Source organism: Chanodichthys erythropterus, chromosome 21 (assembly GCF_024489055.1).
Source record: "Chanodichthys erythropterus isolate Z2021 chromosome 21, ASM2448905v1, whole genome shotgun sequence".
NCBI lineage: Eukaryota > Metazoa > Chordata > Actinopteri > Cypriniformes > Xenocyprididae > Chanodichthys > Chanodichthys erythropterus.
The window spans coordinates 24,147,149-24,166,599 of record NC_090241.1 but is presented as its reverse complement, the minus strand read 5'-3'; the positions used below and the strand labels follow the sequence as shown (position 1 = coordinate 24,166,599).

General features: G+C 35.3%; 2 protein-coding genes across 7 annotated transcripts in view; both read right to left on the bottom strand.

Annotated features, from left to right (window-relative positions):
- Window positions 1-7,583: 7,583 nt before the first annotated feature.
- On the bottom strand, window positions 7,584-17,962 carry traf3ip2l (TRAF3 interacting protein 2-like). Of its 6 annotated transcripts, XM_067372805.1 has the most exons (11): window positions 16,545-16,981; window positions 15,548-15,637; window positions 14,430-15,085; window positions 12,764-12,806; window positions 12,558-12,625; window positions 12,184-12,281; window positions 12,013-12,081; window positions 10,059-10,172; window positions 9,897-9,971; window positions 9,481-9,630; window positions 7,584-8,691 (listed from the first exon to the last, which is right to left on the bottom strand). In XM_067372805.1, exons 2-10 carry the CDS (start codon window positions 15,577-15,579, stop codon window positions 9,484-9,486), a joined length of 1,302 nt encoding a protein of 433 aa, XP_067228906.1. In that variant the 5' UTR covers window positions 15,580-15,637; window positions 16,545-16,981; the 3' UTR covers window positions 7,584-8,691; window positions 9,481-9,483. The 6 variants fall into 6 exon arrangements, with proteins under 6 accessions (XP_067228906.1, XP_067228905.1, XP_067228907.1 ...); XM_067372804.1 differs by lacking the exon at window positions 16,545-16,981 and adding an exon at window positions 17,940-17,962 and having other exon boundaries at window positions 7,584-9,630; window positions 15,548-15,639; XM_067372806.1 differs by having other exon boundaries at window positions 7,584-9,630; window positions 14,430-15,113; window positions 16,545-16,900.
- chd1l (chromodomain helicase DNA binding protein 1-like) overlaps window positions 17,234-19,451 on the bottom strand; it is an 18,404-nt gene continuing 16,186 nt past the window's right edge. Inside the window, exons 23-25 of the mRNA XM_067372802.1 lie at window positions 18,865-19,146; window positions 18,627-18,711; window positions 17,234-18,020 (exon numbers count right to left, since the gene is read on the bottom strand). Coding sequence (XP_067228903.1) covers window positions 17,898-18,020; window positions 18,627-18,711; window positions 18,865-19,146 — 490 coding nt within the window. The 3' untranslated portion in view covers window positions 17,234-17,897. The remainder of the gene's footprint in view (window positions 18,021-18,626; window positions 18,712-18,864; window positions 19,147-19,451) is intronic.

The following is a 19,451-nucleotide window of genomic DNA, read 5'->3' as shown; positions in this document are numbered from 1 at the left end:
TTAAGGCACATCAGAAACGAGGCACCTTTTGATATGCCTACTGTTGAGGGAGTGAGCTGTGCTGAACAGATGGAGAGAGCAGCAGGGGTCTGGGTGGACCCACATTCCTATAGAGATTCCTCTGGACAGACAGTGGAAAGTGACTGTGGTAATTAATCCATCTACCTCATTTCTTTCTCTCTCTCGCTTTCATCCCTTTATAACAGGACGGGGTCACGGTAGGGCATGAGTGTTTTTCTGCTATTATAAATGTACCCTTTTCAGCTGGAAAGAAGGGCCAGAGGTTGGTTTAATTGGGGGTTGGTGTGATACTCATGCCAAATGTTATACAAATACAGGATTTATTGTGGCCTCCACTTTAAGAATATAGGACAACAGCTGTAGATGGATGGATGGATGGATGGATGGATGGATGGATGGATGGATGGATGGATGGATGGATGGATGGATGGATGGATGGATAGATAGATAGATAGATAGATAGATAGATAGATAGATAGATAGATAGATAGATAGATAGATAGATAGATAGATAGATAGATAGATAGATAGATAGATAGATAGATAGATAGATAATTTAATGAGGTGATAGTTTTCCTGGTCCTCTATCACGTGAGCATGTCTGGAATTTTTCACCTTTTGTCCACTGACCCAGTTTTCTATACTATGCTCATTTATAATGTACAGCCATTCGTGTCAATTCCTGGCCTTAGGGCACAGGAAGACATGAATAAGGATATTTTAATAAAGTTTGTGATATGTTTTAGTTATAGAATTGAGTGCTTGTACAGAATCATATCTTTAATAAATCAGAAACCTGAGATATATTTTGATGCTTAAAAGGTTAGTTCACCTGAAAATTACAATTCTGTCATTGATTACTCATCCTCATGTCATTTCAAACCTGCAAGACAAATGAAGATCTTTTTGATGAAATCTGACAGCATTCTGTCCATCTATAGACAGCTACGTGACTGAAACGTTGATGCTTCAAAAAGTTCATAAAGCGATTGTAAAACTAAACCTTATGAATCGAGCGGTTTAGTCCAAATTTTCTTAAGAGACTCGATCGCTGAACAGATGAACAGAGTTAATTTTGGCTTTTACTCACATATAAACAGTGATCAGCGAACATAAACAGAAGCTCAACCATACTTGCTTTAATGACCAAGAACAAACATCATTGGTTCTTGTGGGAGCTCAAATGTGCTGCGTAATACACTAGAATGAACCTCATTGGTTCATTTTTGGGTGAACTAACCCTTTAATGCTTAGATGGAACCTTATGGATATATTTTCTACAAACTCTCAATTTTGGATTTATTTGAAATATAATAAAGTGTTATTTTAAGACTCTATGGCCTGGTTTCACAGACAGGGCTTTGATTATTTATAAACATGCCTTAGAAACATTACTGGTGTGCATCTTGAGACAAAACAAAGGCACATTTTTAAGATATGTCAGTGCAAGTTGCTTTCAGTTAAAATAGCTCAAACATGATTTTTAGTACGGGACTAGGCTTAAACCATGTCTGTGAAATGAGTATATCTCTCATTATAACAGTTCAGTCTGGTCATTATATCTGGGGTAAAAATCTATAACTGGCAATATGTGAGTGAAATGTTAGTTATGTTGCTTCTTGTTCATTGAACTGTTGTATAAATTATCCAAATGTCTGAATATCAGACATTCATGCTTATGTGATAGTGATTATGATAATGATTGATAACAAATACATAAAATATTTGCTAAACATAAAAAAATTAGGGCTGTAAAATGATTAATCGCGATTAATCGCATACAAAATAAATGTTTGAGTTTGCCTAATATATGTGGGTGTACTGTGTGTAATTATTATGTATATATAAATACAAACACATGTATATATTTCAGAATATTTACAAGTATATGTATTTATATTTTTATATAATTTATATTTTATATATATATATATATATATATATATATATATATATATATAAAAATATTTTGTACATAACATATTTCTCTTAAATATATACATTAATTTGTGTGTATTTATATATACATATTAATTACACACAGTACTCACACATATAGTATGCAAGCTCTAACTTCTATTTTGTATGCGATTAATCGCTTGACGGCCCTAAAAAAAAAAAAATGCAATATTAGCCTATAAATGAAAGTAGTCCTTGTAACTGAGAGTGACTTGTTTTCATTCCCAGAAAAGATCTACCTCTTCCTTCCCCTTCCCAGCCCTGAAAGTATAAAATAAACTGTGAGACATGGCTTTAGAAAGAGATAGAGTGATTCTGAGGGTTTTGTCTCTGGGGAATCTGGAAAGATTCATAAATCAATTTGGTTTAATCTGGGATTTCATTCATTTTATTTTTTTTGGGGGGGTTTCCTTCCCACGTTCCAGGTTTAATTATTGTTAATTAATTACAGTATTTGTAGTACACAGTATCTTAATACCAAATAATATTAGAAACAAATTCATTACAGGTCAGAAATATCTGATAGTCACAAGTAATACAGAAAGACACATTTTGCAGTTCAATCGTTTTTGTCAGCACTCATTCTCTCTTGAGTGAAGAGCGGGTCTGGGAAGATGACTACTTTGATTTTTGTCTCATTCCAGCTTTCATTGTTTCCCACAGGGCAAGAGATGAAGGCTTTTCCCAAAAGACTGCTGCTATAGACTCAGTTATTTTTCTGGAGGAGGCTCTTGAACACAGGACTGACCTAAGCATTGAAAATTGAGTCTGACTGCATTGATACAATTGGGGTAAATCTTCTTTGTCAGTTGTTATAGAGTTGAAAGGCCTTGTCAGAAAAAAAAACAAGGTGTTTGTTGGATGCATGTGCCGACCACATATTTAGTTTTCTCAGACATATCTCACCTGCTGTGATCAACACACATTTGAATTCCACTGACCAAAACAAGGTCCACATAGTGAGGATGATAACAGGCACAAATTGTGAAAATGTGAGTGCATCTATTGGTTGCTTTTTTTTTCTGTTTGGTGGAGTGAACTTAATAGTTACAGTACTAACAATTTTTACTTGAATAGTAGCTTTCAGAAGTGAAATAAATTTAGTACCAGTATTATTTCAGTATCATTTATTGTTGACTATCATCATATTTGTTTGTGTGTTCTTATTGCGTCAGTCCATAATTGTCATTTAAACTTTAACTCATTTTATTGCACTGAACCTTGATGAACTGTGATGTTACCATGGCAACAGTACTTCAGAAGTTTAAGGATCACCCGGCTTCCCCTTGCAGGAACAAAACAGCAAGCATGATTTCATGCACAGAATTACTCCCTTGATACTTCCTGAAGTAACTCCTATAAAACGTTCCCACAAAATGCAATCAAAATGAAAGAAATACAAGGCCTTTGGAAGCATCAAAAATGTGATTTGAACACTTCTTTTTCTTCCTATGAGAGTTCATTTCCTTCTTTGATATTCCTGTCCTTATTTGCCATAAAGGACATATTAAATCGGAATTTAATGATGAAATACGGTGTCACTGATCTAGTGGGGGTTCAGAAGCATGGCAATGGACCATTTCAGAGCATGCTCAAAGAAATCTATTATGACAGCATCGTTTCGCATCATTATATCATCTCCGTAAACAGAGAGTCAATTGAAGTTGAAAATCGAGGGTAGGTTTCAGGTCATCGTGTATATATTCATTAATGTCATTTTCTGTCCTAGAACAAAGCTATTCATAGTTTCACAGCTGTATATCACTTTCTAGACTCCACATCGAGGATCAAGTGATGCAACCCCATTGTCAGACTGCTAGAAAAGAGGAAATGTCACTGATCATATATGGCTCTGTATTGAATTATTCAGCAGTGTAAAAATAGAATGTGTGAAACCTTCAATTCTGGGTGGAACTGAAAAACTATCTGAAACAAAGACCTGATGAGATACTGCCCCCTCAAGGACTGCAACAGCAATGCAGACTGCTTTATCATGGTTCTTTTCTAATTAGGTCAGCATATGGACTTTTTTTTAGAAAGAAAAATTAAATATTACCTCATATGTTATTCTTTCAGTTTTTTTATTACTTACAATGAAGTGCAGTGTAACTGGAGGACAGAAAAACGTGAATAATATGTTTTACTACCTAATTGGAAAACAAATTGCAGCTATTATCGCTACTGCACAGGCCAAAAATGAAAGGGATTTTGCTAATACTTTAATAAGCTTCCATAATAATATTTCATAGAAACATTATAACATAAAATGCTGCTTAACATATTAAATAACTGTAATAATTACAAAAATCACTTTTTTTTTTTAAATGTAGACCTATATATCTTGTAAGATACACTCGAACAGAACCTTAAAGGGTTCTGTCAGGAGATTGTTTTGTTTTAATTCATTTTTTTATTTTGATTAAATTGGTATCAATTAAACAGCTCAAAAACATGCTTTATCACATAAAATTGAAATAACCAGTAAACATAAATTGTTATGCAATCATTTAAAGCTACAATATGTAGTTTTTTCACCGCTAGAGATTGCCTGTTCAAAACAAAGGCGTAACTTGATGACGCAGTGTTTGAGCGCGGAATCTTGGGAATTGTCTTCACCTCACAGCCAGTGGAAAAGAATAGGGATGGTACTAGAGCAGAAATCATGTTCTTGGATAAGATTATTAACGTTAAAGTAGTATGAAGCAGAGCAGGGCCGAGTGATGTTGGAGCTGAACGAAGCCACTGGAGCGATTCCTAATGAGAGACGAACGCGACACGCCTCAAGAGCAGCGGAACTTTTATTATGCCGCATTCGCCGGCGCTGCTTCTTCCGGTCAAGTGTATGAGGTATGATGTTTATCATATTGGATTCATTTGAGTGCTAAATCGCGATTTTATCACGATTTACAAATAGTTGGAAACATTTGGGATATTGTAAGTACTCAGATGAACAAAATATAACAAAATAAACACGCTAGTGGTTTTTGGATATTTTACTGCAAAAATCATACATATTGTGCCTTTAAGACATTTCTCCTTTATAGAACCTTTTTTGCATAAAGGGTTCTTCTTCCAGCAGTGTAGACTATTTAATGGCAGGTTTCCATTGTGACGACAACATGCCCCGCTATTGTTTTTTCTTTCTTGGAAGTAAAGACAAAAATGCTTTTTTGTAGCTGTTAACCCTTTTACTGTTTGTACACAATGATGACGTAGCAACGTATGCGCGCGCATTTTGGCAACGGAAGTGGTGTTGTTCCCCATAGGTTCTAACGTGTCAGCAACTCCGAAAGTGATATATATCTACAGCTTCGCGGGCGGATTAAGCAACACAGACAGATAAAGTTATTTTAAAAAAAGTTGACTTTATCAAATGGTATCCGGCTATCAGATCCGTGTAGTCGAGTGGATAGAAGACGTTAGCAGATGGCCAAATACATAAACCAGGGCTCTCAAGTTTTAAAGACAGGCAAGAATGACTAATATCCAACAACATGACAAGATTTTTAAAGTGACCAATAACATCGACGATCTAATACACTATAATTTAATTAGTGCTAATAAAATTATTAAGCCTATTTGGAGAGAGAGATGTTTAATGTGACAAAATGTCAGTCATCGTGTGATAACGAAAATATAACTAGGTCTAGACTACTGAGCAGGTGTTTTCAGTGAACAGGCTGTAAAACTGTTGAGTAAGTTCAGACACTCATGAAAAACTGATGCTGGTTATCTGGGAAACATTCTCTAACAGCAGTCAAGTTGTCATTGTTTGTGTCAAACAAGCTGTGAATTTGTTGTAACATTAAAATAGGAGATCATGACTTATTCTGTGCTCGAAGTGATGCTCAGAGCTCCAGTGTTTTCCTCTGTGGGTGAATGAGGATGATGGTGAACAATTCCAGGATATGCTTTTTTTTTCATTGGTCAAAAAGTCTATGGGAAAAATGAATAGGCTTTCAGTCGAGGGAACCCATGTGCCGCTAACTTCCGGGTTGGCCTACAAAAACGCGTCACTGTGACGTCACCGCTCTAGCTGGAGGCAAAACATAAATAAGAACTAATAGCGGGCGCGCTAAAAGTTTGAGGTTTTGACTTTAAAATGTCGTCTTCTTGTGTTTTTGGCTGCCAGAATAGAAGGAACAGGACTTTTGGTTCAAAACTAAAGTTTTACCAGATCCCGCCAGACATTCCTGCACAAAAATCAAAAAGATAATTGTGGTTGAAAGTAATACGCCATACAGACTGGACTGACACGATCATAAATAATGCTCGTGTTTGCAGTGTACAAATCAGCAAGTTTCTGTTTTATAGGTGAAAAGTCGCCCACTTTCAGCGCACTAGCTAGCTTAAATGTTAAACAAACATACAGCGACAGATGTGTGTGCCATCCTTTGAATGGTCTCTTAAAATAATCCACATTGCTAGCCATAATCATAGTTAGCCCAGCGTTAGGTTACATTAGACAATAAGCCTTGACAAAATTCCCTGAACCACCCGAAAGTAATTCATATGTTGTCTAGGAAATATCCAAAGCTTAAGTTAATTTACAAAAATAGCTGTCACGGTCCCGCAGAGTCAGTGACTGTACATATTCGGACAGTTCTGAACCTTCTTCTGCATCTGTGTTCAATAAATCCCTCCTAAAACATGCTAGCTTACGCTTGTCAACATTGAGTCCAGCGTCTCTTTTTGCCTCCAGCTAAGCCCCGCCCACCAGGAAACGTTGCAATGTTTACAAACTTTTAAGGGGTCTATAAGATAAGTGATTAGACATAAATTGAAAAAGAAAAAAATCCAGAGAAATGCACTGAAATAAAAAGTGTGACAACTAGCTGAGATAATAATGACAGTTATTATAAACTAGGCCTATACAACCTGATTTCTTCCTCAACATTTACAGTAACAGGCTAACAGCACATGTGAAGAGTGCCATCTTAAGGCACAACAAAGCAAAGAACAGCAGTTCTGTCCTGCATGTGATGACTGAACTCTAATGCATTGTGGGTTTTCTAAATGAATGTAAAGATGTGAAACCACTGTCACTTCATATTGTCAGTGACAAGCCTTCAAAATATTTCACAGAGCTGTGGTGCAGTTGATGGATGGCATATTCCTGGAATTAACTGGTTTCATTTAGAAATTAACCAGCTATAAAAAGACTACGTTGGAGATCCTGTTCCCATAACCTTTTCTGTCACTGCGTCTAGTAATCAATCATTCTGTTTCTCATCTCATTTTAATTACAAACTGATAACCATTTCTCCTCAGCAAATCATTTTTGGATACTGCTAATGTTGTTCATAAGAAGATTATGTCAGTTTCTCTATGACCAAATCCCTTTTTATTGTTACGGCTGATTTATAATAAATTTTTACTGATAAGCCTCAATAAGAGGGGTTAGAGTTTGTTTAATGGGGCTTAATTAACCTTCAGTAACTCCTTGAAGACACTAACTAACTGGATTGAGCTCTCTGAGATTCCATCCTGCGTGACAGACGTTTGACAAGTGTGTTTTGACAGGTTTGTTGTAATATGTTCAACAGCGTTCAGAGGCTTAAAGGAATGGTTCACTCAAAAATGAAAATTCTGACATCATCTACTCAGGTCATTCCAATACCGACTTTCTTTATTCAATGGAATACAAAAGAAGACATTCTTACATAAAACAAAAAGTAGATGTTGGACCAGAGCTGATGAAAGGCAAAAAGTTGACCATAAAATAGAATTATGTGGGCAACAGACAGATATTTAAGTTGTTCACTGAAAATTTTGCCTTAAAATTCTGCTTGATAGCCATGGCCTGTCAATATATATAATATACATAAATATAAAAATCTCCCTCATGTTCCATGAAAGAAAGAAATTCATACAAGACTTTTATTCAAAGTGACATATTGCAATTCAAGGTAAATATTTTATCAGTTCATAAACGCTGCTTATTTGTTAATGGGTGTGTGTCCACCAGTTAGACTGCTAAAAACAGTATTAAAAGTATGTGTGCAGTTATATGGGAATAAGTGGTTTATTTTTAGAAATGAAAGAATATGGGAGTGACGAATTTTGAGTCTCTAGAGCATGTGGCAATAGCCTCAGGCAGATATTGTTCTGCACGCCATGACATATTTTGTGGCAAAGCACATAGCATTCTTTTTTATTTATTTATTTATTTTTTTATAGCTGACTGTTTCATAAATATGTACTCATAAACACATCCATTGTTATCTAATCAAAATCCCAAGCATCTTCCACTCATATTTTTTAATTCAGTTTCTTGGTTGAAACAACACCCGTGTACTCAAAAACATGGTATGTTACTGTACTAATGCTCCTCACATCCCTGATTCTGACATCTGATTTCATCAATAACTTGTACAAATAAACCAAATTCTTTAATTTAATAAAACGGTTTATTCTGAAAAACAAAAACAAAACCCACCATCATTTAAGAACATGAAAGATCATGAAATCTCAACATGACACTGGTGGAACATGAACTGTTGAAACCTGTTAACTGAAATCAATTCAAATGTTTTTATCTGGCGTATTACTTAGGAAAATTCTAAGGCACAAAGCACAAGTAGTCTGTTATAATAAACATTATACATTGTGTGAAAATATTACAGTGCCATTTCTAAATTCTATCCTCCATCTGTTTCAGGTTCATCCAACAGCAAAGAAGCGGTCATGTCTTTGAAGGTTCCTAGTCTGCTACAGTGAGTCAGGATTAAAAAATTTCAATTACACTTTATTTTGAGGTGTCATTGTTACACTGTAATTATACAGTTAAGTACTGAGTAATATTAAGTAACTACATGTACTGTACTTACTATAGGTTTAGGATTAGGGTTTGGTTTGATTTAGGGTTAGTTGCATGTAATTATGAATAATTTATTGTTATTACTTTAGTAACTACATGTAAAATATGTAACAAGGAAACTAAAATAAAGCATTACCAAATTTTCTTATTGTTACAGAAAATGTAATTAAATCTTAAGGGGTGGTCATATTTACCACTGTTTATGAATTTTAAAAATCCAGTCATTTCAATAGGATTTCACAAGATCAGGTACTTTGTGTAAGGGTGAAAGATTTCCCCACGCAGATTTTGCAATGGATTTGTGGCATTGGTTTGCTTTGCTTGATACATCTCTACACTATTAACAATAGACAATGGATCTTATTTTTTGCCTGTGAAATTTTGCCGAAATGTCACACAGTTTATTATTCAAGTTTTTTAAACTTCAAAAACAGCACTCAAAGTAATGTAACCGATGAACTGCTGCATATGTAGTATACTTGTACAGTTCTTCTACATGTTGGGACACATTCTAACTTCTTAATTCAATCATGAGGCATGAAATATGAATTAAATGACAAAGCTTCAGGGGTTTTAGCATATTAAACAGTCATCTAGTAGTTCAGAGGGCCAAATAAACTTAAAATGGATAACAGGCCTGTTCATAAATGACATATAATGGGTCTAAATAGCAAACTAACCAACTAAATGGGGATGGAGACAATGGTGGGCAGCTCTCCAATGGGTGGAGGGTTGTATTTCTCAACACGCATGAGTCGACGAAGAATGTCATCTCGGTCCCTGGGCCAGGTGAAGATTTGTGTGCTTTGAAGCCATGAAGGGACGTGGCACTGACAAGACAGAAGCAGGCAGAAATGTTGTAAACTATCGCAGAATCATCATTACATCTGAACTGGATTAAAGTGGAATATAATGGAGAGATCCATTGGGTGTTTCCATAGAACTATACAAACAACCACAGATGTCTATTGCTGTTATCATAATGGTTAATCACAAATTTGTATTTTGGCTCCTTGAGCGAGTACTTGTTCAAACACAAGCATCATTTTCATTAAGTAAATGGGTTTAATGAGTTGTTGCAAAGAGACAGTTTTACCTTCTTGGCACCAGGAAACAAAATGGGGATGAATCTGTAATTCCTGGCCCCGTTCTGAATGAATTCATTTTGTAACTAAAAGACAAAGTTTTTGAGTCAATTGACAAGACGAATAAGGAAAAACCTTGATTAATTTCCACTCCTTTTAAATGTAAGCTTCACCTGCTTGTGTATGTAGACAGTGTTCAGTGTTTCATCGTTTTCCATGTAAAACGAGGCATTGGTCACAGTCTCGTGGTACTTTGGACTAATGACTATGATGATCAGATAGTCTTTCTGTGCATAAAAAACAAACACAAAATTAGACAACTGTACGGACAGAAAGGAGCAATTACTTCACATCATAATTAAAAAGTTTGTTCACTCTGTAACTGCTAAAACTAGGCAAGCAGGGTTTGTCGTTCTCATCGCAACAGACAGTTTCCTGGCGTAACTGTGTGGCACTGCAAGAAAATGATGCCAGAAATATGTCCTCCCCCACTTGAGGCCTGAATTAAATTAATTAAAACTACTTGTTTCAGGCATATATATATATATATATATATATATATATATATATATATATATATATATATATATATATATATATATATATATATAAGTTCAGCTGATTAATGCAGAATAAGGACAACTATCCTTCATAAAATCCATAAACTTGTTTTTTGCCCAATTTTAATTGGCTTATTTTATAATTGTTATTTAATAAAGATTGTAGTATTTCTACTCCATCTCCGTATGTTTAAATTCATTCCTCAGAATTCAATAGATTATAATCTGAAAGTCAGTGAAGAAACCGGTTGACTATATTTGGGGTGCTATAGATGCGTTTATTGCCAACTCGCAAACTAGCTTCAAGCATTTAGAAGCAAATACTGTTGAACACAAATAGGACACACACTTCCTGAGTGACACTGCCACATTGAACCTGTTCATATTCTCAGCACAAATGAAAACGCCCGTAAGCAATGACTTGTTGACATTCTTTTGAAAGGGAATATGTAATAGAACGGTCAACTATATGTCAGGGATCGATACTTGCCATTTATAAAGTTTATAAGGTTAAACAGTGCCATATTATCAGACACATAACATCAATGACCTAAAAAATGTGAGATTTGTAAGAACTGAAGACATCTTCAACAAAGGAGAGCGCCAACCAATAATGCTGACCGAAAACATCTATATTAATTATTCCACTGCATGCAATTCAATAGTAAGCATTTATAAATGCAACCGTTGAACAAGTTCTCCCAGCTGCACCCTGTTCTATTTAAGAGGTTACAGATATCTCATGTCCTTCATGATGTATTAGAATTTGTTTTTATCTAAGAAGCCAAGGATATATCCTTCACAAATGACACAGAAGTGAAGGCCTATTCAAATTATTATGTCGAGAAGCAGCGCTACAGTCATTCACACATGATAATGCATGATACTATTTACTGTGTGTATAATATGACACTGCAAATTGTATTTATGGTTTTAATTTTTGTTATGCAAACTTTAATGTACGATCATCTATGTACTATTTACGGTATCATGACAGGCTTGTCAGTCAAGCCTGTGAGAATCACCCATTCATTCCTGCATAATTCTGATCAGTGTTTACACACATATTGTTCTGGTGTTTTCCATAGAAGTGCTGTTTTTTTTTTCACTTTAGTCTATTATTGTGAAAAATTATAAAACATGATTAATACATTGTGAAATATTATCTCTTTCCAACAAAACTAATCCTAAAAGTCATGTAAAAACAAAAATGTTTGATTGCTTTACAGTTTTCAGTCTTTTCCTGTAAGTGGTTCTTGACCATGTGGTCTAGAACTTATGCTGTGTAAGGGCTTGTTCACAAAGAACAAAGCAAAAACGCGAGATGCAGGCAGTGGAATGGGGGAAAAAAAACCTGATTTTAACTTGAGCTCCGCGTTTTTAGAATGCCGTGTCAGGCGCAAGGTGCTGCAAGATGCAAGACGCGAGCGCAACGGTCATAAACGTCCACCTAGTTCGCGTTTACATAGAAAAACAATGGAAAAGTAGTAAATTGGAATGGAAAAATGCGTTCTGTGTGAAAAACACACTCTGAAATAGTGGGAGGCCTGAGACGACCTCTACTTACTTCGCTGATGTATCTCTCCATGAAGTCTATCTTGCTTATGCTCTTGAACTGTTGTTCAAACATGTCAATCTGCGCAAAAAGAACAAAGAGACCGAGCATGATCTGACAGACCCCATATCAGGTGACAAGCATGGCTGCAAGGCAATGTTTGACACAGGTTGCTTTTCTTACGTGAGTATAGAAACCGTTGTGTCTCAGCAGGGCGACAAAGTTGATGATCTCTTTGACATGTTTTTCACTGTCTGCTTCATACGTAACAAACACCTTCCCTGCAATAATGAAGAAGAAAAAGAAAATTTAATCGATCGATTCAAAAAATATAATTCATTATATTATATGATATTATAATAATATCATATAATTCTATTTAAAGGACCAATAATTAAATTGAATCTACAGGTGTAATCTAATATAATCAGGTGAGTGAAGAAGAACAGATAACAAGTTGACATTTTTTCTTTATTATAGTCTCATGTTACTGGCACATACATCCTACTCAAATGCCAATTCTTTCAGTGTTGCTCAACAACAGTCTGTACACTCACTTTGCTCCAGGGATAGAGGGGATGTGCTTGGGGTTAGTTTAGCTCGAGGTTGAGGAGAGGTGTGGCCGCTGTGAGAGATCAGAGCATTGCATAAAGACCTCATAAATTAAGTTCAACACATCATTGAAAATCAGCAACCCGTGAAATCACCTACAAACAATACAAGACTTGGCTATACAGAAAGACTCAACACTATTACACATTACCTATGAGTGAACTCTGAGGGTGATTGTCTGCTGTTTTCAAGGCCTGTTGGAGATGAAATGATGAAGTGAGACAATAATCTGCATACACTGTAAAATGTTTTATCGGGTAAACATCTAAATTAAGAGGTTTTATTCAAACCATAATATTATTTAATATGACTGATTCAACCTGATAATTTGTTACACTACTCAAGCCAGATCAAGTAAAATTATTTTATGAATACTTGCGCGTTTCCCATCATTTGATGAATTACTGCTGCCATGATCGATAGACGAACATCTAATTTTATTAATATTATGTTTACCCCATGCAGTAATAGCTCAACGTTAACTGTGCCTGACAAATAATTAAAAAATAAAATAAAAGCAACAAGTTTGAAAAATAAAATGCAAATAAATTAAATCAGCTTTTTTAATTTGACTAATTAACAGATATATTTAAATGTTTATTTAATTCATATTTTAAATATGGAGTTCAATAAAACAATATCAATCAACATTATTTAATTCATGTTTTAAAATATAGTAAATTAAAAGTCATTTTTAAAATGCACACTGTAAACTGCATTTTGAAATGCTTTTCTATTTTCATTTGCCAACTGCTTTTCTGTCATTTTGTCAAATGCTTTTTATTATCCATCTGTCAACGGAGATAAAAAAAAATGCCACTGTTCAGCTCACTCGTCTGTGCAACCCATCAGCTTTAGACTTTTTAGACTTTGAGCTTTTAGACTTATTTTAAGAGTCAAGTACACGTCAGATGGACTGTCAGTGAACAGTAAGATATACTATACGTTTATTAAAGTGGGAAGTTTATATCTGTGTCGATTTTCATTATGCAATTAGGAGAGTAATGAAATGGAAAATGCTGCAAACAGCCACTTATGTTTATAATTTACACAGAAAGTATGCATTTAAATAAAAAGGACGACAATAACTTAATTTTAATATGGTTCAACTATAGTATTTCAGTAGGGGAGACCAGGGACAGTTGTAACACTGCAATTTTTAGCAATACATCAAAAACCATTTTTACTGGAATAACCAATTTGTTATATTATAAACTTAAATCTGTCAACTGCTGAAACAACGTATTTAAGTGGTTTTATGAAATATGTACAGGTTGCAAAATTGATTTTAATACAGTCTCCCCAGTGTTACAACCGTCCCAGTGTACAGGGACGGTTGTAACATGTCCAAAATATACACAATGAATCAATCATATACTCAAAATAGAAAATATTATTTATCAGTCATGTTAAACATTTGTCTAAACTAGATTGTTAGTGGTCACTGAATAAAATGTAGGCTAGATTTTTGCATTGAAATACTGCACATAAAAGTGAAACTTACATTAATTTTTCATTTAATAGTTAATTTAATCTTCTGACACTAAGATGGGTGTCACTTGTAAAATGGAAACCGGTTGCTCAATTGATTGGCACAGGCTGGATTTGCTGTAGGCTTGATAAAGATCTCTGATAAAAACCACATACTATTATTTATGAGGTAATTATAAAGGACCACAGGCTTTAGAATGTTGGCATTATTCATCCACAGTCTTGACTGACAATTTTAGAAGTTTCATGTAAATGAAAAAAAAAATGACTCACTCGTGATTTAATCATAATTGGCATGGAATTTTAACAAAGCACCTAGGACTTACGCGAAGGCCAACTGGGCATGTGGTAATGTGGTCTGTAATGAAAACCATGATCCATCTGATACACATCCACAGGGTACTGACTACAGCAGGGTGGCCCATGGGATGCGCAGGGTTGCGGTGGCATGCAGTAGCTGTGAGGCGCGAACGCAGTTGGGATAGAGTGCAGTGAACGTGGCTGTTCTAAACTCCCCTCTCCCAGACTGTGCCTGTCTGGAGAGCAAGAGTAGCTGGAATCACCAGGATAACTGCAGTAATTTCCAGACACCAAGCAAGAGGGAAGGTTGCCACTAGGGTATTCCACCGAACTGCTGCCCACTGAACTCGAGAGGAGCAGGTCTCCGTTGTGCGGCTCTAAGGTGCTCAGACATACTTCCGTCTGACTGGGAAAGGGTGTCTGGGGACTGTAGCCGGAGGGCAGACCTAGCGGGGGCTGGTAAGGTCTATAGCTGGACTGTGTGGATCTGTAGTTGGTCTTTCTGTCTCTGCAGATATCGGTGAAGTCAGCCTGTGCGCTCAAAGAAGATTCATTCTCAGACACGCAACTGTCAGTGCGAAAGGGTTGGGAATCGGTGGAGTCTGAGTCACAGATGGCGTCCTTAGTGCTGATTTTATCCATAGTCTCGTCGTTCTCTTCTGGAAAGTTGAGGGATTGTAAACTGTAATGGCCAAATGGAGAAAAGATTCCTAGTTAATGAAAAAGAAAGCATAAAAGCTGAACAATTCAGTTAAAGAGTACTTGAAAAGAGTTTGAAGAGTCACAATACACGATGACAATGCTCCAAAAACTTTTGAACAACGCTGTAGCTTGCAGACTTCGTAATATTTATTCAAACAGCAATATTTCAGTCAAACAAACTTCTTAACACATTTTAAACATTTTATAAACTGGTTTCTAGATGCCAGAAGGCAGCTTTAAGACAGAAATATTTGAATAAACAGGCAAAAAAAAAAGCGCCTCTGTGCCAGTGTGAGCTGTCGGTGTATATTAATATATATATTTCATATTATATTTTAAATTCAAAATTCACTAGACATTCGCAGGTGATGCAATAAATAAATAAATAGGAACAAACACATATCTTGGTATAATTTGCGTCATTATTGGATGAATATTTTACCTATATTGTAAGCAGTGCTGAGCAGGCATCATCCTTGTGCCTAATACAAAAGAGCTGCAGCCATTTCATATCCCCAGTCAACACAAAAATCTGTAATAAGTGATTAATAACATGTGAATACATATGATCACCCTGTGAAATAAGACTGTATTTGAGAAAACAAAGAACCTTTAGCTACTGAAACAAAGGAACCCACAATTATGCCAAGGGGATTTTTTTTTTTGTTCTTTGTCGCTTGCTTTTTCTCTCAACTTAGTGTATGAAATTTCAACACACGTTACATAAGCAGGGGAAAACACCTCAGAATGCAGTGGAAACCAACACGACACATGGGAAAATCACAAGCGATTGGTCATCTATCTCAAGCACAAATGGGGCAGAGATTGTACTAATAACCTACATTCAAATCTATTACCACAACACTAAAAACTTAAATTAAACATTATAATTTAAAGTATAAAAAAGTATAGACCTAATGTACATCGATAACAATTTAGCACCAGTAAACACAGTATCCGTCAAAAGACTGTAGTGTGAAAATACATTAAATGGGATCTTCTAGCAGACGCTTTTTTATTTAAAAAAATAAAATAAATAATATTAATAGTAAAATAAAAGTTACTTTTACTGTAAAAAAAAAAAAAAAAAAAAAGTATTTTGAAAATTATTATTATTATTTTTTTTTATTATTATTATTTGGTCCAAATTTCGCTTCGTGTTATAGTTAGTTCACGTGAACAACTCTCACTGCCGCGGGCTTCATAACATGCATTACTCAGGTAACGTTAAACAAGTTTTTCACATTTCTTGCTTCGTACCGTAGTACTATACAAGTAAGTTAACACCTTCCAAAACTAAAATAATAGAAAAGATTATCAGCTTAAATACTTTAAACAACAAATGTATGAAACTCCATCCCAGCTCTCATATATGACTCTTAAAAATGTCACCAATTAGACATATTTGACGTCTAACGTTACATAAAACACATCCATACCTGTAAACTGACCAGCAGATGTAGTCGCGTGAATGATTTAATTCCGATCAGTCTCTTAATCGCTTGACATTACAGATCGCACGAGCTGTAGCACTCAAAGTACACACTGCTTGGAAGTTTCTGAACACCTGCCTATTCACACCACAAACTCCGCCCACTTCCCAGAAAGCACATCCTCACTGTTGTTTATCTGCCTTCATCAAAACAGCTAGTGATGAACGAATCGTTCTTTTGAGCCGAGTCTTTTTAAAGATCTAACGAATCGATTCGCACAGTGTTTGTAAATCACTTAACAGTGAAGAATTGACTTTGAAATTGTGAGATGGAAACTAAACTGCAAGGATACTGACAATAAATATTAATTATTTATTATTATTATTAAATCAGCTAATAATATATTAAAATTATTGGCAACAATATTGTTAATTTTATTAATACTATTTGAGCAATAAACACATCATTTGACATATATACAAATATGCAGCAATTTTACTAAAAATGAAAGTTATCTGGGAACATTTCTGAGTGATATTGGGCTCTTGAACAAACAGGAAGAACTAAATGAACAAGAGTTCTACTAAAATAACTAAATCCATGTGGCCAAAAAACAAAACAAAAACTCTAGGACTATATTATTGTGGTTTAAAACAAAAAGGATAAACAACTCACTCACAGCAGTATATTGTGGGTTAATTTTTATTATTAAAAAATGGCCAATGAGAATCACTTTCCAGAAGCATAAGTACATTATCATAGACATCTGTGGTTTGCTTTTTAGAGCTGTGCATTTCTGAGTAAAACCGACATCCGAGATCTGAAAATGAACTAACAGCTTTTATACATTTATCTGTGATTTTGCTTTATAAACAGTATGTAAAGTAGATCTGCTATACTGTATCAGTCTTTTTCAATTTTATTAATTTGTTCAATTACATATTTAGTGCCATGAATATCTTTTTAAAGTACTACAGATATAAGCTTAATTATTAAGTTGACAATTTAAAAATGGTGATGTTTTTAAACCATAGCACTGGTTATCATGTGAAATCATGTAGGGAAATGTAAAATAATGTAAAAGTTTAACATGCACTCACTCAAACACAGATAAGTGAATAGAGTAAATACATTAGCGTTTACTGTAAAGTTTGTCCTGAGTGTGTCGTTTCTCTTTAAACAGAAAGCTTTGCTTTATTATCTAATTTTTATACTTTGACAAACCTCCTGATGTCATTTCGCTGTAACTGAATATACAGCGACATTTCAAACCCTGAATAGAAAATAGATGTGATTGTGGATTAGCCCAAGGCAAACTGATTTGATCAGTCACTTCGTAGGAAGGCAGGATGAGCTTTGTTAACTCAACCTAATTACATATTTAGACACACTGACTTTCCTTTGGTTAGCAAAGCAGGACTCCAGCCACTTTTTCTTTACAAGGATTGCCCGAGGGTACTGATGCAATAGATCTTGCAGTTCCTGAAAACAAAGAAGAAAGAGATTCATGCATAGCACATTGCTGTTACTAAATCTAATTCCACAATATTAGTATTAATAAATATGAATCTAATTAGTATTAGGCAAATTGAAGGGGTCCTATTACGCATTTATACATTTTTCAAATTTCCTTAGTGTTTAATATAGCTCTATGAGCATGAAAGTTACAAAGCATAAAGGGAGTTATTCTCTACATCAGTAAGCACTGTTTCTGAACTCCCTGAAACAGCAAGATTGCAGGAACGTACACGTCACAATATTCCACATTTAAATAATTCCCACACAAGGCATATGCTAAAAAAGGGGTGAGGCATGGTTGAGTTAATAGTGTGTAGAAACTTGCAGTTATGATTAAGGTGTGCGACATTTCTGAAACACGATCGAAGAAATCACAAAACACTGGTCCAATCAGAGCACACTGTGCTTTTGGAAGGAGGGGCTTTATAGAGCATCACAGAAAAGGAGTTATTTGAAAAATCAAGCATGAAAACATATTCTAATAGATGCCAAAATCGAAATCAAGACTTTGAAAAAGGACATTATAGGTCCTCTTTAATACCCCTTTAAAAAGTGTTTTGATTGTACTACCTTTGCATGGACAGGACTTTCTACCTCTCCTACGATATGAGTGACGTGTGAGCTCATGAGATCCTCATCATCACCATCATATGTGCAGAAATGTTAAGGAGTATACTATCAGCTTTTTCATCATATATGTGATAAAGATAAGACATGTTGGCGTAGTCTAGTGGTTAAACACCGTTCTTCACTATTGTTTCATGCATATGAAATGTGTAGTTAATGGAGGGATTTGGAAGGATATGTGATAAGGTAGCGGGTGAGCTTCTTCTTTTCTGTAGCAGCCATGTTGTAGAAGTAGACATGAACACCTCTCATGAAGTCAGCCAACCCTGGTGTGCCCTGACTTTCAGGTAATGTAGTGGAGATTTCAGGTGACTTTGTAAGGTCTTTGTTGTTACCAGGGGGACTGGAAGAGTGTGGGGACCCTGCTGCTGATGCTGCAGAGTCTGAGGTTGATGGAGTAGCTGTGCAAGTGGTGGAAGAATAAACTGTAGAAGAGTGTGAAGTGCCTCGTCTATAATAATAGCTGAAAAACAAGTCAAGGATAATTCCTGTTTCTATTGCTGATATCAAATCCATTACTTCTAAAGTACTTCTAAAGTAATTAGAGTATTATTTTAGGTGGCTTTTACACTGGGTACATTTGATGAGGTCCAGTTCTGAGTGTGATTGTACCTGGTGCCGGTTTCACACTCCCTCACTGATTCTCTCGAACTGCAGTACATGCGCATTCATCTTATTTAGCTGCTTTCACATTCACACAAATTCCACCACAGTCCCAGTACAACTGAACTCAGAACACCTCCTATAATTAGTCTTGGGTTCAGTACC

Coding starts and splice junctions, on each gene's coding strand:
- traf3ip2l (XM_067372804.1), bottom strand. CDS start 15,579: ATGATGCCTGCTCAGCACTGCTTACAATATAG. Junction 12,282..12,557: donor CCCTCTATCCCTGGAGCAAA/GTGAGTGTACAG, acceptor TCATTATTGCAG/GGAAGGTGTTTGTTACGTAT. Junction 10,173..12,012: donor TGGAGAGATACATCAGCGAA/GTAAGTAGAGGT, acceptor TTTTATGCACAG/AAAGACTATCTGATCATCAT.